The following is an 18,870-nucleotide window of genomic DNA, read 5'->3' on the forward strand; positions in this document are numbered from 1 at the left end:
GAAACCCAAACAAAGGCAACTGAACTTTTAGACGTAAGTCACTGGTTAGTGAAAGTCAAACGGTTCTGCCCAAACCACTGTCATTTATATTACGGCCCTGCACCTGATCCCGCAGCTAAGTCAGGAAGGCTCTGAACTTTTACAAGATTCCAATAAGGTGACAATTTCGGGGAAAGCAATGAGAGCTAATTAAAACATTTGGTTAAACTATTTCAGTACCAAAGTTTAACCATAAAGTTGTGTATGAACACGGTAGCCCAGATGATCTGAAACCATGTGTTACCCAAAAAATCCACAGTATTTCTCATGCCTCTTTCTTCCTAATCACACTCTCTTCCTCTTCCTTTGCTTTATCAAATCCAATTTACCTCTCAAGACCCTCTATAAGCCCTACCCCTTTCATGAATCATTTTCTGATCCATTTGTTTTCACTGAAGCATTGTATTAGTGTGGACCATAATATTTAGCTATTGGTTGCACACACATGCATAGACATGCACACACGCATACGCTCAATCTTGTGTTGCTAATTGTTTTATGTGGTCTAGTTTATCATTCCAGCTAGTCTATGAGCTTTTAGTCTTGGAGAACAATCCTCACAGAGCACCAAGCATAATTTCGGATAGAAATCAGTCTCGGAAACTACTTAATTATTCTGATAATTTTTGGACTGCCACCTTTTATTTTAAGCATTGTGTTAAAAAATGGAGGTGCTTAGGGTGCCTGGTTGGCTCAGTCGGTCAAACGTCCGACTTCAGCTCAGGTCATGATCTCGTGGTTTGTGGGTTCGAGCCCTGTGTTGGGCTCTGTGCTGACAGCTCAGAGCCTGGAGCCTGCTTCTGGTTCTCTGTCTCCCTCTCTCTCCGCCCCTCCTCCACTCACATTCTGTCTCTCTCTCAAAAATAAACATTAACATTTTTTAAAAAAAAAAATGAATGTGCTTTTTCTAAGACCATTCCCCAGAGAGTAGAAAGGCAGCCTAGAAAATCAGGGGCATAGCAGAAAAAGAGGAAGCAGGAAAGTAGTCTTTGATTAAAATGCTTCCTATAGACAACTCATAATGCACACAGTTTACCTTTGGATAATAAAAAGTCGACCATTTATAGATTTGCAATAAAAAGTATCTTAAAAGTAGACAATATACTGTGCCTATCTAAGTTGTGGAGGTTTTGTTCTGTTTTGTCTCAGCTTGGCATTCTAAGAGAGTCTATAACTTGTTTGATGGCAATGTGAATAAGAGACTGCTTCCAAAGGAACAGGTGTCATTCAATAGATTTCTTTAGCCAGATGTATATAGGAAATAGCCAGTGCAAGACGACACTTCTAATCTAAAAACCTTAGTATCGGTCAGCTAGTTCAGAGGTCCCCATCATCCTTAGTTCTGGCATTAACAGACTTTATAGAACATGTCTATTATCATTATGTGACGACCCAGGGCTGTCCCTGGTTTACTTCTCTTTTGTTCATTTCAATGGTGGTGTTCTTAGGATTCCAGATGAAAGCTTGAAGTGATCCTTACCGAGAAAAGTATGAAATATATTGCTTTCAAGACAGACGATTAATGTCAATGTTTCTGATACTGCTTGAGGTGTGGACCAAAGCATAAAATGTTATTTTGCCTTCTCTATGCAAAAAAAAGGAAAATTCCTCAAACCTATATGGAGTCTTCTCCCACGTAAAACATCACACAAAAAGGGAACCCAAAGGTTTCGTGGCCTCAAAGACTATCAGGAGGGAGGTCTGACTGACCGAGAAGGCCGGCATGCTATCACAGGCTCTAAACAACGGGGGAAACTAGACCTGGTTGGGTGATTTAAAGGCAGAAATCTGACCCGGGGCCTGTAGACCCCCCGCCAGAGAGTTCAATAAAGGTGCTCGAGAGTTTCAGCAGGTGAATAGGGCGTTCCTCCTTCCGTACAACACCGAGAGCAAGCTCCTGGCAAAGTGGCAAGGCCCATACGAAGAAGTCTGGAGAATCGGTCCGTTCGATTATGACGTCCTGTGCCCAGATAAACAAGAGAGAGAAAAGGAGTCATCATGTCAACTGATTGAAAGCCTAGTGGGCACAGGAAGTGGTCTCGATCCACCCGGATGGAAGATTCCTCAGGTCTGAGAGATGGCAGGCCCTAGGGACGTGCTCCTGCCAGACAGCAGGGGAGACCCCGCTCTCAGAAGATGACTTTGGAGCGATCTCCTCCTCTTGGTTGGGGAGAACGTCGGTAGTAGCCCACCATGTCAAGAAAGGACCCAGATGCAAAGCTGAGAAAAGATCCTATGGGATCCCAAGAAGACATCAGTAGGTAAAAGCAAAAAGAGAACAAACCAAAAATAAAAAGAAGCAAAAGAAAACCCCAAAAGGAAAATCTGTCCATACTTAAAAGGTGGGTAAAAAAGAAGATTATTCAAAGTAGTTGTAAGCCCGAATGAAACAGCACTGAAGGACATGCTTCTATCAATTTTTGAGTTTTGCATGTTAATAGATGGTCCGTGTTCAAAACAACCTGGCTCAGGCGATTACCACTTTTTAAAGGACAGTCTGCTGGTATAATCTACCATCATCAGAAACCTTGGAACTAGATTTCTCTTAGCCCAGGTTTGGTCAGTGATTGCACTGCTGTTTACAATGCCATCTCTGTCCCCAAAGAGTCCTTCTGCGGCTGGAACCCACTTTTTTTCCACGTGTAACAACAAACCAGCTTAGCAACGCTAGCATTGGAAAAGGGATCCAAATCAATTCAAGCATATTCTTGCAAGGAGGAAAAACATGCCCATCTGGTCTCTCACACTCATACAAAATTCACTTTTCACCTTTATTTTATTTAAAAAGAAGAAGAAGGACTCAAGAGAGTCTGCGAAGTCCTTCAGGTAGCAATTCCAGGGCTTAACTGCCCTATTTGTTAGGAAACTTCACTGTGTGATTAGTTCTAGAAAAAGAGGCAAGCTGTAGACAATTCTTAAATACTCCCAAACTTGAAAAAAAATCCCTATACGTCCTTGTCATGTAACTTGTGGCTTCATTTTGGATTTGGAGATCCCCTTCTCATTCTCTGGTTTCCACGAAGAGAAGGAAATCAACCTCCAAGAAAGGGGGTGAGTGGCACCAATCTGGCCAGATGAGCCGTGTCACTATCCTGCTAACTACCTGAATGTGCCTCGATACTGAGCCATCTGGGTTTTACTTTTAATTGGAGAAAGGTCTCCTCTCATTTGATACTGAGGTGGTCCTTTGTCAGAAAAATCTAGGGCAGGGATTCTTAAAATAGGATCAAAAGACCACACTGTTTTAAACTGCAGACTCCTGGGCCTAACCCCAGAAATCTCTCTGGGTCTAGAGGTGAAAAGCTCCTGAGGTGAGAAGCAGCATGCCCTCAGGTTTCTCCTCCAATGACAGTCATGTGTCTCATTCACACATGTGTCCTTCCACCAGGATCAGTGTCGAGTTTTGTGTATGTACTTCTTTATAACACAGAGAGAAGTCAAGCCTTTAGCCCCAGTCCTGCCAATATTGTACCTGAGATCCCAGATTTCTGCCCCAGAAAGGAGGCTTGACTGAAGTTATTAAACTTTTTGGAAGCTATGTGAGAATACCAAGTGAGATAGTATTAAATGCATGACAGCAGCTATTTAAAACACACACACACACACACACACACACACACACACACACACACACACAAACTGGTAACAGAAATACGTGGAAAACAACTAAGGTATAAAATGTGAATAGCTCTTAAAGAGAGCAGAGAGGACTCCTTTTCCCCTGTTAGGATGAGTGGGCATTTTCTGTTGGGATTCTGGAACAACCCTATTCGGTATGCTTCCAAATCTTCAAAGCGTACTTGAGCCACTGCTCATTCCCAGCACACTGATTCACAGGGAAAGGCTTTACGTGATGCCACAAGTTCAACTGATTGCTATTTTTTACACTTCAGAGTGGAGAACGGGGCTTAAAACATCAAGCCTGTAGTGACAGTGTTACACACACCTACAACAAAAGCCTCCGAGACCAAATCTTACTCCAAGAGACTCTGAGCCAAAAGTGGGAAAAGATGAGCAACGGCCTCGCCAGTGTTTGTTAGTAAGGCAGCGGTCTCGATTTGAGAGAATGAACGTCTGAGTGGCAACGTTCTCAAGGTTTAAGGACATTTGGAACCTGGAAGCTGCCCTCACATCCTACTTTCAAGAAGGAAGGAAAGCAGTGTGAAGGAACGTACCGATGGCAGGGCCCCCTTGCTTCTTCTCTTCTAAGATGGCCGCCAGGTCTTTGTGCGTGGACTTCTGTTGCTGGCCGGCCAGTGGCTGCTCTAGCTCTGGGCTTCTCACTTTTAAGAGTTGATTTGCCTTCTTGATCTTCTGACTGTACTGCCTGGCCATCATAAAAACCCTGCTTCTTGTCTTATCTGTGGCATCCATCCCAGGGTCAGGGGTTTCCAAGTCTGTTTGGGACAGACCGCTGTTGGCCAAGTCGTAGGGATTTTCCATGGGAGGTGTTTCACTGGCCAGAGACAGCCGGTTGAGACTCATAAAGGAGTCTTCTTTAGAAATCAGGTCTTCCTCAAATGGGCAGTTGGCCCGGCTAGGTCTGCCGCTGTCTTTCAGCGGCGTGAGGAAAGCGTGGCCCTCCGGGAGTGACAGCGTGGACACAGAACGTGCCGCCTCTCTGCCCAGCTCGGGGGTGCTCTCGGAGTACAGCCTGCCCGGCATGTCCTCTGTGCTGACGGGAAATGCTGCCAGGAGCCGGTCTCTAGCTTTGACTTCATTTTTCTTGATGTAATTTTCCAGGTCATTCCAGATTTCGTCCACTTCTTCAGACAGTTTATCAGATATCGATTTATCGGCTAGGGACAGGTTACAGCTGAAAGAGTTATAGAGCAAACTCAAATAATCATTATCAGAGGGGCCCTGGTGGTAAGGGGCTTCGTCCTCACTGAACTGGAGGCTGTCCTGGGAAACGAAGGGCCTCAGACTGTCGCAGCATGCAAAGTCGGCGTCCAGACCTAAGAAGGTGCTCCTCTTGGGACGCTTCAGGCTGCTGCATTTGAAGTCCAGTGAGGGTGGATCTGGGAGCCCTATGGTGTCATAGATGTTTTCCTCAACCATCTGGAGTTCGTGTGTGCTTTGGTTCGACGCCTGGCGACCAGTTGGCGCTCCGTCCCTCATCGTGTGCAGAGAGGTCTTCTCGTGGTCAGCCTGCCTCTTTGAGAAGGCCAGCTCCGGGGTGCTCTTGGGGCGGACAGAGTCCCTGGCTGTTTTGGGGGGCGTGGGTTCGGCTTCTTCCCGTTTGGCAACCATCAGTTTCAGGTCCTCGAAACTTATGTTGTCATAGACATGGTCTACGTCATCGATAGTCAACTCTACGGAAGACCCAAAGGGAGTCATTCCTTCCTGCCCTTCTGTTTTAGGGCCACTCTGCAGTTCCCTTCGGGGGCTATACTGAGAGCCACCACCGTCCCGAATTCTTATTTCGGGGGGACACGTGTTGCTCTCGCCAGCGCTACTGGCCCGCCTGACGACCCGGTGGCCAGAGCCGGTGGCTTCTGTGGATTCAATCTGTCCCATGTGCCAACTGCACGGGCGACTGGAAGTGCCGTCTTCACACAGTCTGGCAGAGTTCAGATCCGAGGAGGAGAAAGAGGGCACGAACATCTGATAGTCATCTTCACCGTCCTCATTCTCCTGAGGGGACCGACGGCTAGGAAACAAGGCTTGTCTGATCTGGTGGTCCGTCCAGATGTTTCTGATGGCTCCTCCCCCACGAAGCACGCTGATAATGGCAGAAGTGCTCGGCTGACTGTTCCTCTGTGCGGGAGATGGTCCCGTTGAGGTCCGCGGGGGAGACCCTTCCTCTCTGGAGACCTGGGGCAGATAGAGACATGTTGACTGAACCGGAGTGCCATAGACACAGAGTGCCCTGGTTTTACACACTGCCTCTCCCACCGGACTATAATATTCTTAAAGCAAATGATCGGTAAATGTTGATTTTCACTGAGGGGAAAAGCACGTCAGAGTTTTGCAAAAAGGGGCAGAAAGGACAGGAACTGATATTCACTTAGAAACAGGCCAGGCCATTTGCAGACATTCTCCACAGGTAATGCTCATACTCTGCGGGTTAGATGTGATTGTACCAATCGCACACTAAGGAAATCCAGGCTCTCTCTAGTTGGTAGAAAGGCTGGGATGCAAACCTAGGTCTGACTCCAAATCCCTTACCCCAATGCAGGGAATCGGCAAAACACAGAAAACTCTGAGATGCTTCAAATAATTCCGACGCGCACTTGGCAAATAACATTATACGCGTGAACGTACATGGGTATCGAGGGCCATGGTTTCTGGTTTCTCTCTGAGGCTTGACTCCTAGGAACCCTATTGTGGTTTCTGGTGTACCAGAAGCCTCTCTCAGTAACCTGATGGCCCAGCTCGAGGCTTTCTCTGAAATCTGCAGACCTGCCTTGCACCTGACCAGCATTGCCTTGATTTATAAATTCTAGGCAGAGACGCTGTTGCAGGAATGTAACTTAATCCACTTTTGAGCTGGTGGGCTTTTTACTTTCTCTCAAAATATATTTGATTAAGTAATATTTAGATACCTGTTAGGAAGTAAAATATTTGAGCGACGTTAACAAGGTCTCATAAAAAAACACAATGGGGTCTTTTATCACTTGGAACCTTTCTTGATGGACCTCAATTGTGCAGACAGAGAGTGGATCGGCCTCTGATGCCATCTGTAGTAGAAGGATCAGCTTCAAAGAGTTGCAAGGGTTAAGACCAGTTCAAACTGATTAGTACCAGGGACGTATTTTCTGATTGAAGCACTATAATAACCAATCAGAACGGTCCAATGAGCAAGAATTTTTCATCACTTGTCCATGAAACTGGGATACATATTTTCTTGGAATAACCTCTCGGCAATGTGTCTGCCTGCCTGCCTGTCTGTGTATCAGGGAGGGAAGGGAAGTGTAGGGAAGGCAAGAAAAAAATTTCATCCTGAATGTTACTTTTCTGTTAAAAATTAAAAGCTAAAAAAACCCCACCCCATTCGTCATTTAATCTTGTGCTCACTTTTTTTCATGTGATCAAACCATGGACCATTTGAGGACTAGGAACCAATGAATATGCACACGTATGGACACAGACACACAAATATATATATATGTATATATATATGATTAATATATATATGATTATATAGGATATATATATGGATATATAAATCCATATATATATATGATTATATAAAATATATATCCATATATATATATATATATATATATATGATTATATTTATGGCTCTATTTTCTTTCCTCATCCTTTAATATCTCTCCCTTTTTACCTTACTCAGACTGTACTGGTATCATGTTTATAAAATATGGGCAGCCAGACGCTACATTTTACAAAATAAAAAAAGTTAGTATTAACTAGTAAAATCATGACAAAGCACTTTGAAAGTGTAACAAAAGCATTTTGTGAACAGCCAAGTAATACTTTCTTAAAATCTTCCATTCCAGAACGATTCCCAGACAATTTAGAAAATGAAGAAACCTGCATTTTTAATACCAAAAGATGCTTTTAATAAAACTAATTAGTTGAAACTTTGGACTTTGGAAACTGATATTTTATATCAAGTAAATCACCAGGAGAACTGAAGAAACTCTTAGATTTAGAAATAATCAATATGAGGATTTAGCACAACATACAAGCATGTGGTTTATACATCTCACTAGAGGCATATATATCTTCACTAGAGCCGTGAAGAACATTTTTTCCCCATGGTTTTTCTACATTCTCAGCATTATGGCTATTTATAATGATACGAGAATAGCTACCACTTGTGGAGCATGTGTTTTGTTCTAGATTCTGTACTAAGCACTTTTTTTTTAAAAATTTTTTTTTTTCAACGTTTATTTATTTTTGAGACAGAGAGAGACAGAGCATGAACGGGGGAGGGGCAGAGAGAGAGGGAGACACAGAATCGGAAGCAGGCTCCAGGCTCCGAGCCATCAGCCCAGAGCCCGACGCGGGGCTCGAACTCACGGACTGCGAGATCGTGACCTGGCTGAAGTCGGACGCTTAACCGACTGCGCCACCCAGGCGCCCCAGCACTTTTTTTTTTTAAAGATTTTATTTTTAAGTAAATAATTCACCCAATGTGGGGCTCAAACTCATAACTCCAAGATCAAGAGTCACACACTACTGACTCAGCCAGCCACGTGCCCTTGTATTAATAAGCACTTTTAAAAACATATTTTTGTGGGGCACCTGGGTGGCTCAGTCGGTTAAGCATTGACTTCAGCTCAGGTCACAATCTCACAGTCCGTGAGTTTGAGCCCCACGTCGGGCTCTGTGCTGACAGCTTGGAGCCTGGAGCCTATTTCGGATTCTGTGTCTCCCTCTCTCTCTGACCTTCCCCCCATTCATGCTGTTTCTCTCTGTCTCAAAAATAAATAAACGTTAAAAAAATTTTTTAAAAACCACGTATTTTTGCGTTTAATCTTTATGACAATTCTGTAAATTAGAAAACTAAGTCTTGGTAAGGTTAACAACTTGCCTGTAGCCATACAGCTTAGGAGTGACAGAAATGGATTTGAATCCATGTCTGAATCCATAGCATGTACATGATCTTAACTGCCCCCCCTCTCATTTTTCCTCTTGCTCTCTCTCCCTCCTTCCCGTTCTCTCTCTCCCCCCCACCCCCGCCACACACGTTCATACATATACACATACAAAAGGCCTTGGAATATGTATTCCGGGAGACATGTTAAGCTATTATGAAGAATGTTTCTGGAGCGCCTGGGTGGCTCAGTCGGTTAAGTGCCCGACTTCAGCTCAGGTCATGATCTCGCAGTCTGTGAATTCGAGCCCCGCGTCCGGGCTGTGCTGACAGCTCAGAGCCTGGAGCCAGCTTCGGATTCTGTGGCTCCCTCTCTCTCTGCCCCTCCCCTGCTTGTGCTCTGTCACTGTCTCTCTCTAAAATAAACATTAAAAAAACCCAAACAAACAAGAGTATTTCCCGTTATAAACTCCTCAGTCATCAGTAAGTCTATCCTCCTTACATTCGGTATTGTTCATTAGCGTTAGGAGACAGAACTTTACCACTAAGAAAAAAGTACATTGCTTTACTTCTTCTCCCATACAGAGACCTGGCTTGGATCACTATTGTTGAAAATTTCCAATAAGCTCTTGAGATTCCATCTTTAGGACCAACAGAGTGATCCCCCCGACTGGTACTGAGCAGGGCTCAGTGGTCCGAGGTCTGAGTTTGGCTGCCTTAAAGGCGAGGGTACCCTCTGTGCTGTTTATGAAAACAAACAAACAAACAAACAAACAAAAATCAAAAGCTCGTGCTGGATTTCAGGACAATAACCCACTAATATGTTTCAAAAGCTTCCAAACAAAAATATGTACCTCCTGAAAAAAATCCGCATGCTCTAATCTTAAGAAAGTTACTTCGGGGGAAGACTGTTGATTTTTAGACATTTTACTGTATTTAATGGAGGGATAACAAACACTTATTAACAGAGTTGCTTGGGCCCTGTGCTAAGGAGTGGTGCAGTGGAATTGTGGGAAGAGCTCTTTGTAACCACATCCTCACAGATATAAGACATTACACAAGAAACCACAACCAGTTTTCGAAGACTTACTAACTTAGACAATTGGTCAGCAGCCATATTAGTCATGATCCAGGTCAGGATACAAGATCTGTGCTTCATAGGTAATAAATTTGGATATGCATCTTTCAAAAGAGCACACCATTTTTATTCCCCTTCCCCCAACCTTTTACCGGAAGAAAAATGAAACTTCACAAAGTGAAGCCTCATTATATTGACATATGACCCTACGTCTCCTACCAACAGCGGGACCATATTCTTAGGCGATCCCTGTGACCGAAGGCTAATGCTTTAAAAAGGGGGCGACGTTTGGGACGCAGGAGCCTGGGTCTTGTGTGCACAGACGTGCAGGGCAATGTGGGGTGGACCCCACTAGCATTCAGGGTGCAGCTTTACAGCTTAGGTAACCTTACAGCTTTGGAGGTGAGAGGTGGGACAGAGGGATGAAGAAATCATTGCCTTCGTTCTGATAAATGAAGCAGGGGGAGGGAGGAGGTTATAAGGACGAGTCCTTACTTACATCTTACCTCAAGATGTGAAATAACTGTTTACACTTGGAATATAGACCGGGGATGAGATATATAAGGGTACTTTAAAGGGTGCCTCAGTAAACATTTCAAAATAAGAAATGTAATAATGCTTACCTTTTGGATGTCTTGTGCTGTTTCTGAAAAATAAAAAAGGTTTAAACATTTTTTTTTGAGGTTTAAAAATGTAACTCATACATATGTAAACACTCCTCTTTCACAGGACTTTAAAACTTGCTAATAACGGAACCCTGAGAGGCTTTTGGGCCCTCTAGACCTAATTTTCAGAAAATGCCACTCGGTTTATCCTGGTCATATATCCTGGATTACATGTAAAACAACTCTCCATACATCTTCGTGTGAAGTATCTTTCTGAATCCCTAAGAGCAACACACCGATTCACGTTAATACATTCCACAGCCTTCCTCCCAAATACGTATTACCTGAAATACACGACCTAAGCCATGAAAATCACTTAAACATAAGACTATGCTGCTGCTAATTTTTAAACATTTACTGGTTTTGACTGCAAGGAACAGACAGCATTTATCACTGGGGTCACCTTGGCGCTGGGCTAAGGAGTGGTGCAGGTGGGTGTCTGGGGGGGGCGTGTACAGCCACATCCTTACAGACGCCCTTTCAGATCACCTGATGACGTGTGTATCATCTTCAAAAACTGTTTAATTACGGAAGCATATACAGGAAACAGGGATCGAACCCTCTCCACAAATCCCACCCTGTGGAAATGACCATACTTGCAGACTGATTGATGGTCCTCTTTCCTGGTCCCATACCCACTGACACCAGCCCACCACAATACATGGTTTTGTTTTTAAAAGAAAGGTGCAAACACAGCATTGCATTTCCTGCTGAATGTATATAGACACTCTGGTCAGTAGATAGGGAGGTACTCTATTGACAACTGCAGAATATTCCACGTACAATTTACTTAACTCTTTCCCACTGGATGGGCATTCGAGGTGCTGTCCTATTACAAAGGCTGCAAAGCACGCACACACACACACACACACACACACACACACACACTGATCTAGCCATACTTGTGTGAGTACGTCTATACAGGAAGTGTCCTCATGAAATTTATAAAAGTGAAAAAAAGCGGAATTGCTGAGTCCAGGGCAAACACACATTTTAAATTTAAATGGCTTTTGCCAAATTCTGCTCCAAAAAAGTTAGAGAAATTGATACACTATTCATTTCAGAGTGCCTGTTTTTCTATATCTTTTGGTGGAGTTTACCGATTTCCCCCCAGCCCCCATTTATCTCCTTTAAATGTATCATTTTTCTGGGGCGCCTGGGTGGCTCAGTCGGTTGGGTGCCCGACTTCAGCTCAGGTCATGATCTCACGGTTTGTGGGTTCGGGCTCTGTGCTGACAGCTCAGAGCCTGGAGCCTGCTTCAGATTCTGTGTCCCCTTCTCTCCCTGCCCCTCCCCCACTTTGCTGTCTCTCAAAAATAAATAAATGTAAAAAAGATTTTTAATGTACGATTTTTCCCATTACTAGCATGGATGACTATTTACATATTTTATTGGCAGTTTGTGCTTTTTCTGTGAAATGCCCAATTATGGTCTCTGCCTTTTATTTTTATTATTAAATTTTTTGTAATGTTTGTTTATTTTGAGAGAGAGAGAGAAACAGAGTGTGAGCCAGGGAGGGGCAGAGAGAGAGAGGGAGACACAGAATCTAAAGCAGGTTCCAGGCTCTGAGCTGTCAGCACAGAGCCCGACCGATATGGAGCGTGAACTCACGAACCACGAGATCATGATGTGAGTTGAAGTCAAACGGTTAACTGACTGAGCCCCCCAGGCGCCCCTCTCTACCTTTTAAAAGAGTCCTTTATCTCTTCTTTTTGATATGTGGGATTTCTTTACATAATAGGTATATTAATCTTTTTATGCCGGGTTATCTATATTGCAAACGTTTTATGTCATTTGGTTTTATATTTAAAAACAGGACACTATTACTTATAGAAGTCAATCAAATGTATCAATTCATAACTCATCTGGTGTTTATTTTTTTAAATATGGTTTAACTTAGTGGACATCAACAGGAATGAAAAAAGGAAAGATATTTTAGGACTTACCACTGGTCTTCAAGACTTTATGTGATCTTGAGGAAGGTTCTAGGAGAAAAAAATAAGATCAGCATCATTTGCAAAACCAAATCAAGATTTTTTTCTTTATAAGTGCATTATTAGTTTATAGGCAAATTAACTGAGCTCTATTTTTTTTTAATCAGATACACCTGAAACCCATTGCTTAGAGACACTCGACAGCAAGACATTCACTCCGACAAAACCGGAGGATAAAATTTAAGCTGTGCAGGGGGCCCTGGGAGGCTCAGTTGGTGAAGCATCCAACTTCGGCCCTGGTCATGATCTCACGGCTCCGGAGTTCAAACCCTACATGGGGCTCTGATGTGACAGCTCAGAGCCCAGAGCCTGCTTTGGATTCTGGGTCTCCCTCCCTCTCTGCCCCTCCCCTGCTCACGCTCTGTCTCATTCTCTCTCAAAAAAATAAAGATTAAAAAAAAAAGTTTTTTTTTAATTTAAGCTGTGCAATCAGGGGTTGCACAACAGAAAACCACCCTCCCAGCAACCAGTAGAGCAAATTCTTTAGCTTTAACTACCACCTATAAGCGGACAGTGTTCAATTTTATATCCTTAGAGCGGACCCTCGTCCCAGGCCTCAGACCTCAAATGCTAACTGCTGATCTGACATTTCCCCAATGTGCCCATAGACCAAGCAAAACCAACATGCCTCAAACTCACCTGTCTCCCCCCATAACTGTTCTTTTATCCAATTTCTTATCTTGGTTGTCACTGACATTACCCACCTAAGTTAGGTGCCAGGACATCATTCAACATTTCTCCCGTATTCATCCATCACAGTCCTGTGGGATCCCAATAATGCCACCCCACTCCCCCCACTCCCCCTACCCCCCAGTGTCTTAATCCAGGCTCTTCTCCTCTCTCCTCCAGACTAGACAGAATGCCTACTTCAGTTTCTACATCAAACCAGAATTCCTTTTTTTATTAATTAAAAACATTTTTTAAATGTTTATTTATTTTGAGAGGGAGAGAGAGAGAGAGAGAAAGCGCGAGCAAGGAAGGGGCAGAGAGAGACGAAGAGAGAGAATCCCAAGCAGGCTCCGTGCTGTTAGTGCAGAGCCCAGCGCAGGGCTTGATCCTGTGAACTGTGAGATCCTGACCTGAGCCGGAATCAAAAGTCAGTGCTTAACTGACTGAACCACCCAGCCGCCCCCAGAATTCTATATTTAAAAGGTATATATCCCATTGTTTAAAATCCTTCCATAGCTTGCAGGATCAAGTTCACACCTTCTGTGATTAGGCCCCCTCTGCAGCTCCAGCCACTTCTCCTTCCGGTTTATCTTGCATGCCTGTACCTCTACCCACGGCTTCATCCGGCCAGGCTGAAGAACCGGCAATAGAGGTCCGATCTAAGGTACGCTGGCTCCAGCCCCAGGGCCTTTGCACATGCTATTCCCCGCCTCATCTGTCTCCTCAGCCCCCAGACTCTATCCCAGGTCCCCTGCTCTGGGAAGCTTTCTCGCCTTCCTAGAGAGTTAATCTCTCTCTTTCCTTGGCCTCTCCCTCTACTCAACCTCCAGCACAGCTCCATTATACGGACCGGTACTTCTTCACCCTTGTTGACTCCCACTGGACTACAACCTCCTCGCAAGCAGGAATCACGTGTATTATTTATTCTTGCATTCCCAGTCCTTAGCCCAGCACGGGGGGTTAGGTGGGTACTCAATAAATGCTGATTCAAATGAAAAAAAAAATATCTGAGGCCCAAGAGAATGCTACCTGGAGTCTGGTTCAGCAAACATGTGTTAAAGGGTTAGGTCTGAATGATCGTTTGTATGTGTCGTTGAAAGGATACAATTTTTCCCCAGTGTAGTAAATAAGGCTTTAAGTACCTACAAGCTAGTGGTAAGAAGCAATGCAAAGAGGAATTAGTGGACTGATAGTTTTACATTCCCTGGGAAATAGAGAGATACACAGAAAAGTTTTAGAACGAAAGCCTGACAGTCCCATCTTAGGGCAGCTTCCAAGGTATTCAAACTGGCCGTGAGCTCCGACACCAGAAGGGAAGTGTGTTTTTTGCCAGACTGAAAGGATCTTTCATTACTAGTCCCCCCAGATTATTAGCTTTTGATCACGACATCCTATTTACCAGATTTTCTTCTCGGCCGATATGGAGCAGAACCATCTCTAGAACCACAAAATGCTTTAGTCTCTCCCTCGGGACTGTAACAGAAACCGGGATAGTCTGAAAAGAGAACCACATGCACCAATAAGAAGGAGGTGTTCAGCGACTTCTCAGAAAATTGGAACGGCTTGTTCTGGATATCTGTGGGTTTATTCTTTTTCATCAGACATGGGATAGTCTCTCCTTCCATTAACTGGTGTCGACTATGTATCACGGGGACTTCCGGGAGTCTGTCCACAGGGACGTGTGCCTTTCTGGCACACGTGTGCGCTCTCTCTCCCTCCCCCACCCCTCACACACACACACACACACACACACACGCACGTGCACACGTACATGCTCTCTCTGCAGTCTCCTTTTTTGCTCATTAGCAGAGAGAGCCATAGCCATTGGCTCTATACCCTTTGCAGAAAGTTACTTAAAATGTGCAAGGTGTGGTTAACCTCCTACTGCCACTCAGGGTCCCGGGCAACGCGCTGCCCCCACAGAGGGCAGACGGTTCTGTTAAACATCACCACAGCCGAACTTGCTCACGAGGCCCCAGACAGACAGTGGCGATGAGCCACAGAAGAGACTCTGTCAAGGCAAAGCCATCTGGAGAATTCCACTGAAGCACAGTTTCACGAGGTGTCTGTGCCTGGCGTGGAGGGTGTCGGGCTACTCCTGCCCTCCGGAAGCTGGCCTCTGCTGCAGTGACGCTTAACATCTTTCTAGACACTGCGAACATTTGATGAATGCTTTGGGTTCATCACTGCTGAACAACGTCCTGTGAACATTTGATGAATGCTTTGGGGTCTCTTACCAGAAAAGGGATTTTCATTTAATTTCAGAGTTTATGTCTTTCTGCCTATCTAAGGAGCACACAGGCTTCAGATTAAGAATATGGGGTCTATCGCTTCTCGGGCCTTTTGGCCGAGATCAAGTGACGGATATGGGGTCTAGGGGCGCCTGGGTGGTTCAGTCAGTTAAGCGTCCCACTCTGAATTTTGGCTCAGGTCACGATCTCGTGGCTCGTGAGATCGAGACCCAGGTTGGGCTCTGCACTGACCGTGTAGAACCTGCTTGGGATTCTCTCTCTCCCTTCCCCTCTCTCCCTCCCACACACACTCTCTCTCAAAAATAAATCAGCATTAAAAACAAGGAAAATCGGGTCTAATCCTAAAGCACTCCAGCATATTCAGGGATTATCTACACCCTGAAGTCTAAGGGTACACAATTTTAGGACACGGCTATAGTAGAGTTAAGGCTCTTCAGAGGGTATCTACAGTTCGAGAGGGTTCTAAGAATTGTAAAGACCACACACATTTGTCCAATGTCAGTAGCAAAGGTACATAAATGAGGTCACTTGGCCCAACGGACTGGCCTACTCTCTTCCTACCCAGACAAGTCCAAAGTCAAGGTGGGGCAAATGAGGTGACTTTCCTGGGCTGGGCTGCTCTAGCCTAGTCCAGGGCCTGGAAGAAAGCCATGTAGCACCGATTAGTGGCTTGAAATAATTCTGTGTGTGCACTCACAGAATCTTAATGGTGCCCATGAACCAGCCCCCAGAGGCTGAGAATGAGGAAATAGTTCTATTGAATGAAGTTTGTCATAGAGATAGGGGCTTCTTCAGACCTCTTTCTCCACCTTTCCTCCTAATTCTTTCTGTTTTAGACAGATAAACTTATTTTTTTGTTTGTTTTTTAAGTTACTTATTTTGAGAGGGAGAGAGAGAACCCAAGCCGGGGAGGGGCAGAAAGCGAGGCAGAGAGACAGAATCTCAAGCAGGTTCCTCACGGACAGTGTAGAGCCTGATGTGGGGCTTGAAGTCACCAACCATGAGATCATGACCTGAGCCAAAATCAAGAGTCAGATGCTTAACCGACTGAGCCACCCACGCACCTCCCCTTTCATCCTAACGTTTACACGCCCCTCCATGACTCTGCCTTCTCTTTAGAGCGTTTTTGTTAAAAAAATAATAACCTTTTTCCCCCCCAATGTTTGTTTGAGAGAGAGTACAAGCGGGGGAGGGGGGGGGGACAGAGAATCCCAAGCAGGCTCTGTGGTGATAGCAGTGAGCCCGATGTGGGGCTCGAACTCCCAAACCGTGAGACTTACGACCTGAGCTGAAGTCACACGTTCAACTGACTGAGCCACTCAGGCGCCCCACCAAAAACTCTTCAAGAGCTTTCCAATGAATAAAATGGGTGGGGGTGGGGGCGTTAGAGAAGACAGGGCAGCAGGCCCCAGCCTAGCCTTCTAGTTGGGGTCACGTCCCATCATCTCTCAGGAGCTGCCGGATATGAAATGGGGGACCTCAGCCAGGTGGGGAGGAAGCTTATCTTTCTCCCTCACTAACGCCTCTTGCTTTCTCAGCAGAGTTAACCGCCAGCAGCATGGAAGGGACGTGAATCAGTATTTGTACCTGGGGAAAGATGCCTCAAAAGTAAGTTATTTCAGATGTGTTAAGTACAAGTTTTTGTTTGACCCGGTTGTCAGTCTCTGAAACCACTGATTCTCTTCTTAGTCTATTTAATCTGGGAGAGAACAAGAATCGATAAACGGTGTTGAGCCAGGTTTTATGTTCTAGGAAAGACCTCACTTGTATTCATTTTCTGCCTGTTTTTATAAGCCTGGAAATACAATCCCATATGTGGAGCAGTGGTAATTCTCAAATATGAGCTGCATCGGGGAAACCATTCACCATCTTGTTGGCATGATCCTTGCAGGTAATCAACAGGTTATCCTTCAGTGGGGTGCGGCCAGAAATGTATGTAAAACCTTGAGTTTTGGTGGAGGCGGAGGGGAGGGTAAGAGTTGACCTTGGAAGCGTATCTGACATTTGCAGCTGACACAGAGATCTGGACATGGGGCCGGCCATCAGGCGACTCATAGATAAAGCAGCGAAATCAATATACAAACGAGTCAATGCGTAAGGAAAAGATGATCCCCTCTGCCAGTTCCGCTTGTGAAAACAGTGAAGAAAGAACTGTGCTTTTCTTACAATTGACATTTTTATACACTTTAAGATAGAAAAGATGATAGATACAAGTAGACAAGAAGGTTTCAAATTGTATTAAGAAAACAAAACTTACGAATGGCATCCATTTCAAGTATTGCTTGCTTGGCCTGTAAGAAAGAAAGTGCATCTATAACTACAATTACTCTTTGTTTTTTCTTTAAACTACCTATCGCTATCGTGAGACAGGTCTTATCCCACCAGAATAAGGGATTTTTGAAAAAGCTTTAAAAAACTCCTTATTTCTTTTAGGCATTAACACACAGTTCAAGGGCTTCGAACAGATGAGTGCCTCCTGTGTATCGTATGTGCTACACGATCAGCAGAGCTAAGCTTACAGCCTCCATCTGGAAGGAAGGAAGGAAGGAAGGAAGGAAGGAAGGAAGGAAGGAAGGAAGACAGAGAGAGGAGAGAGAGAGGATAGAAGGAAGGAAGGAGAGAAGGGAAGACAGAGGAATGAAGGAAGGAAGGAAGGAGAGAAGAAGAGGGGGAGAAGAAGAGGGGGGGAGAGAGAGAAAAGGAGAGGTGGGAAGGAGGAAGGGGGGGGAGCCTTTCACTAAGGTTTCTAAAACCCGGCATCTGGCGGTCAGCCCATTATAAAATGTAGATCCTGGCTATTCAACCCTGATCTACTGAACCAAAGGCTCAAGGGATAGGGGTCTAGGATCCATACCTCCAGCCTTCTCCAAATCACTGGGGCCTTATAACTGTTCTGAATTGTTGCAAAAAAGATTGCTGGGAGTTTCCAGTTTTCCTCTATCCAAATGCTCTGTGATTATCCTTAGCTACCTCTCTTGGCTCTCTCTAGCACGCTGTAACTCGTCTCTCCCGTGCCCTAGAGTCTCCCAGGCAGGGGGAAGGGCCCTGAGGACACGGTTTGTGACACGGCTCTCGTGCTTTCCTAGCTGGAGGTGTTTCCTTAGCCACAAATGGCAAGACCGGACCTACCTTTCAGAGTTGCTACTAGGCTCAACTGATAGGCACTAAACGCAGCGAAGTCACCGCCCACCCGCCAAGGGATTGGGCCAGATAAACCTTGACCGGGGCTTCCTTCACACATCTTTCTCCCCACCTCAACGCTCACAGCTTTACTGCTTTGAGGCTTCTGGCTATTGTCCCTGTTGCCAATGTGGTTAATGTTTAGGGAGATATAAAGAGATGGTTAATGGGGCACCTGGGTGGCTCAGTCGGTTAAGCGTCCGACTTCGGCTCAGGTCACGATCTCACAGTCCGTGAGTTCGAGCCCCGCGTCGGGCTCTGGGCTGATGGCCCAGAGCCTGGAGCCTGCTTCCGATTCTGTGTCTCCCTCTCTCTCTGCCCCTCCCCCGTTCATGCTGTGTCTCTCTCTGTCTCAAAAATAAACAAACGTTAAAAATTTAAAAAAAAAAAAAAAAAGATGGTTAATGACCCTGACATGAGTCATTTTGCCTGAGGATTCAAAGAGGGAACAAAAATTAGTTTAGGTAGAACTCCTCTCACGTCA

At 44.9% G+C, this 18,870-nt stretch overlaps 1 protein-coding gene across 1 annotated transcript in view; it reads right to left on the bottom strand.

Moving 5' to 3' along the window:
• Positions 1 to 18,870, bottom strand: part of PLEKHG1 (pleckstrin homology and RhoGEF domain containing G1) — a 99,928-nt gene that overhangs the window by 5,257 nt on the left and 75,801 nt on the right. The window contains exons 10-14 of the mRNA XM_047102702.1: positions 17,464 to 17,497; positions 14,354 to 14,449; positions 12,238 to 12,276; positions 10,250 to 10,272; positions 4,215 to 5,856 (exon numbers count right to left, since the gene is read on the bottom strand). Of these exons, the coding sequence (XP_046958658.1) occupies positions 4,215 to 5,856; positions 10,250 to 10,272; positions 12,238 to 12,276; positions 14,354 to 14,449; positions 17,464 to 17,497 (1,834 nt within the window). The remainder of the gene's footprint in view (positions 1 to 4,214; positions 5,857 to 10,249; positions 10,273 to 12,237; positions 12,277 to 14,353; positions 14,450 to 17,463; positions 17,498 to 18,870) is intronic.

The sequence above is a fragment of the Lynx rufus genome, unplaced genomic scaffold (genome assembly GCF_022079265.1).
Source record: "Lynx rufus isolate CCGP_SWC_20201006 ecotype Redwood Valley unplaced genomic scaffold, mLynRuf1.p SCAF_6, whole genome shotgun sequence".
Classification (NCBI taxonomy): Eukaryota; Metazoa; Chordata; class Mammalia; order Carnivora; family Felidae; genus Lynx; species Lynx rufus.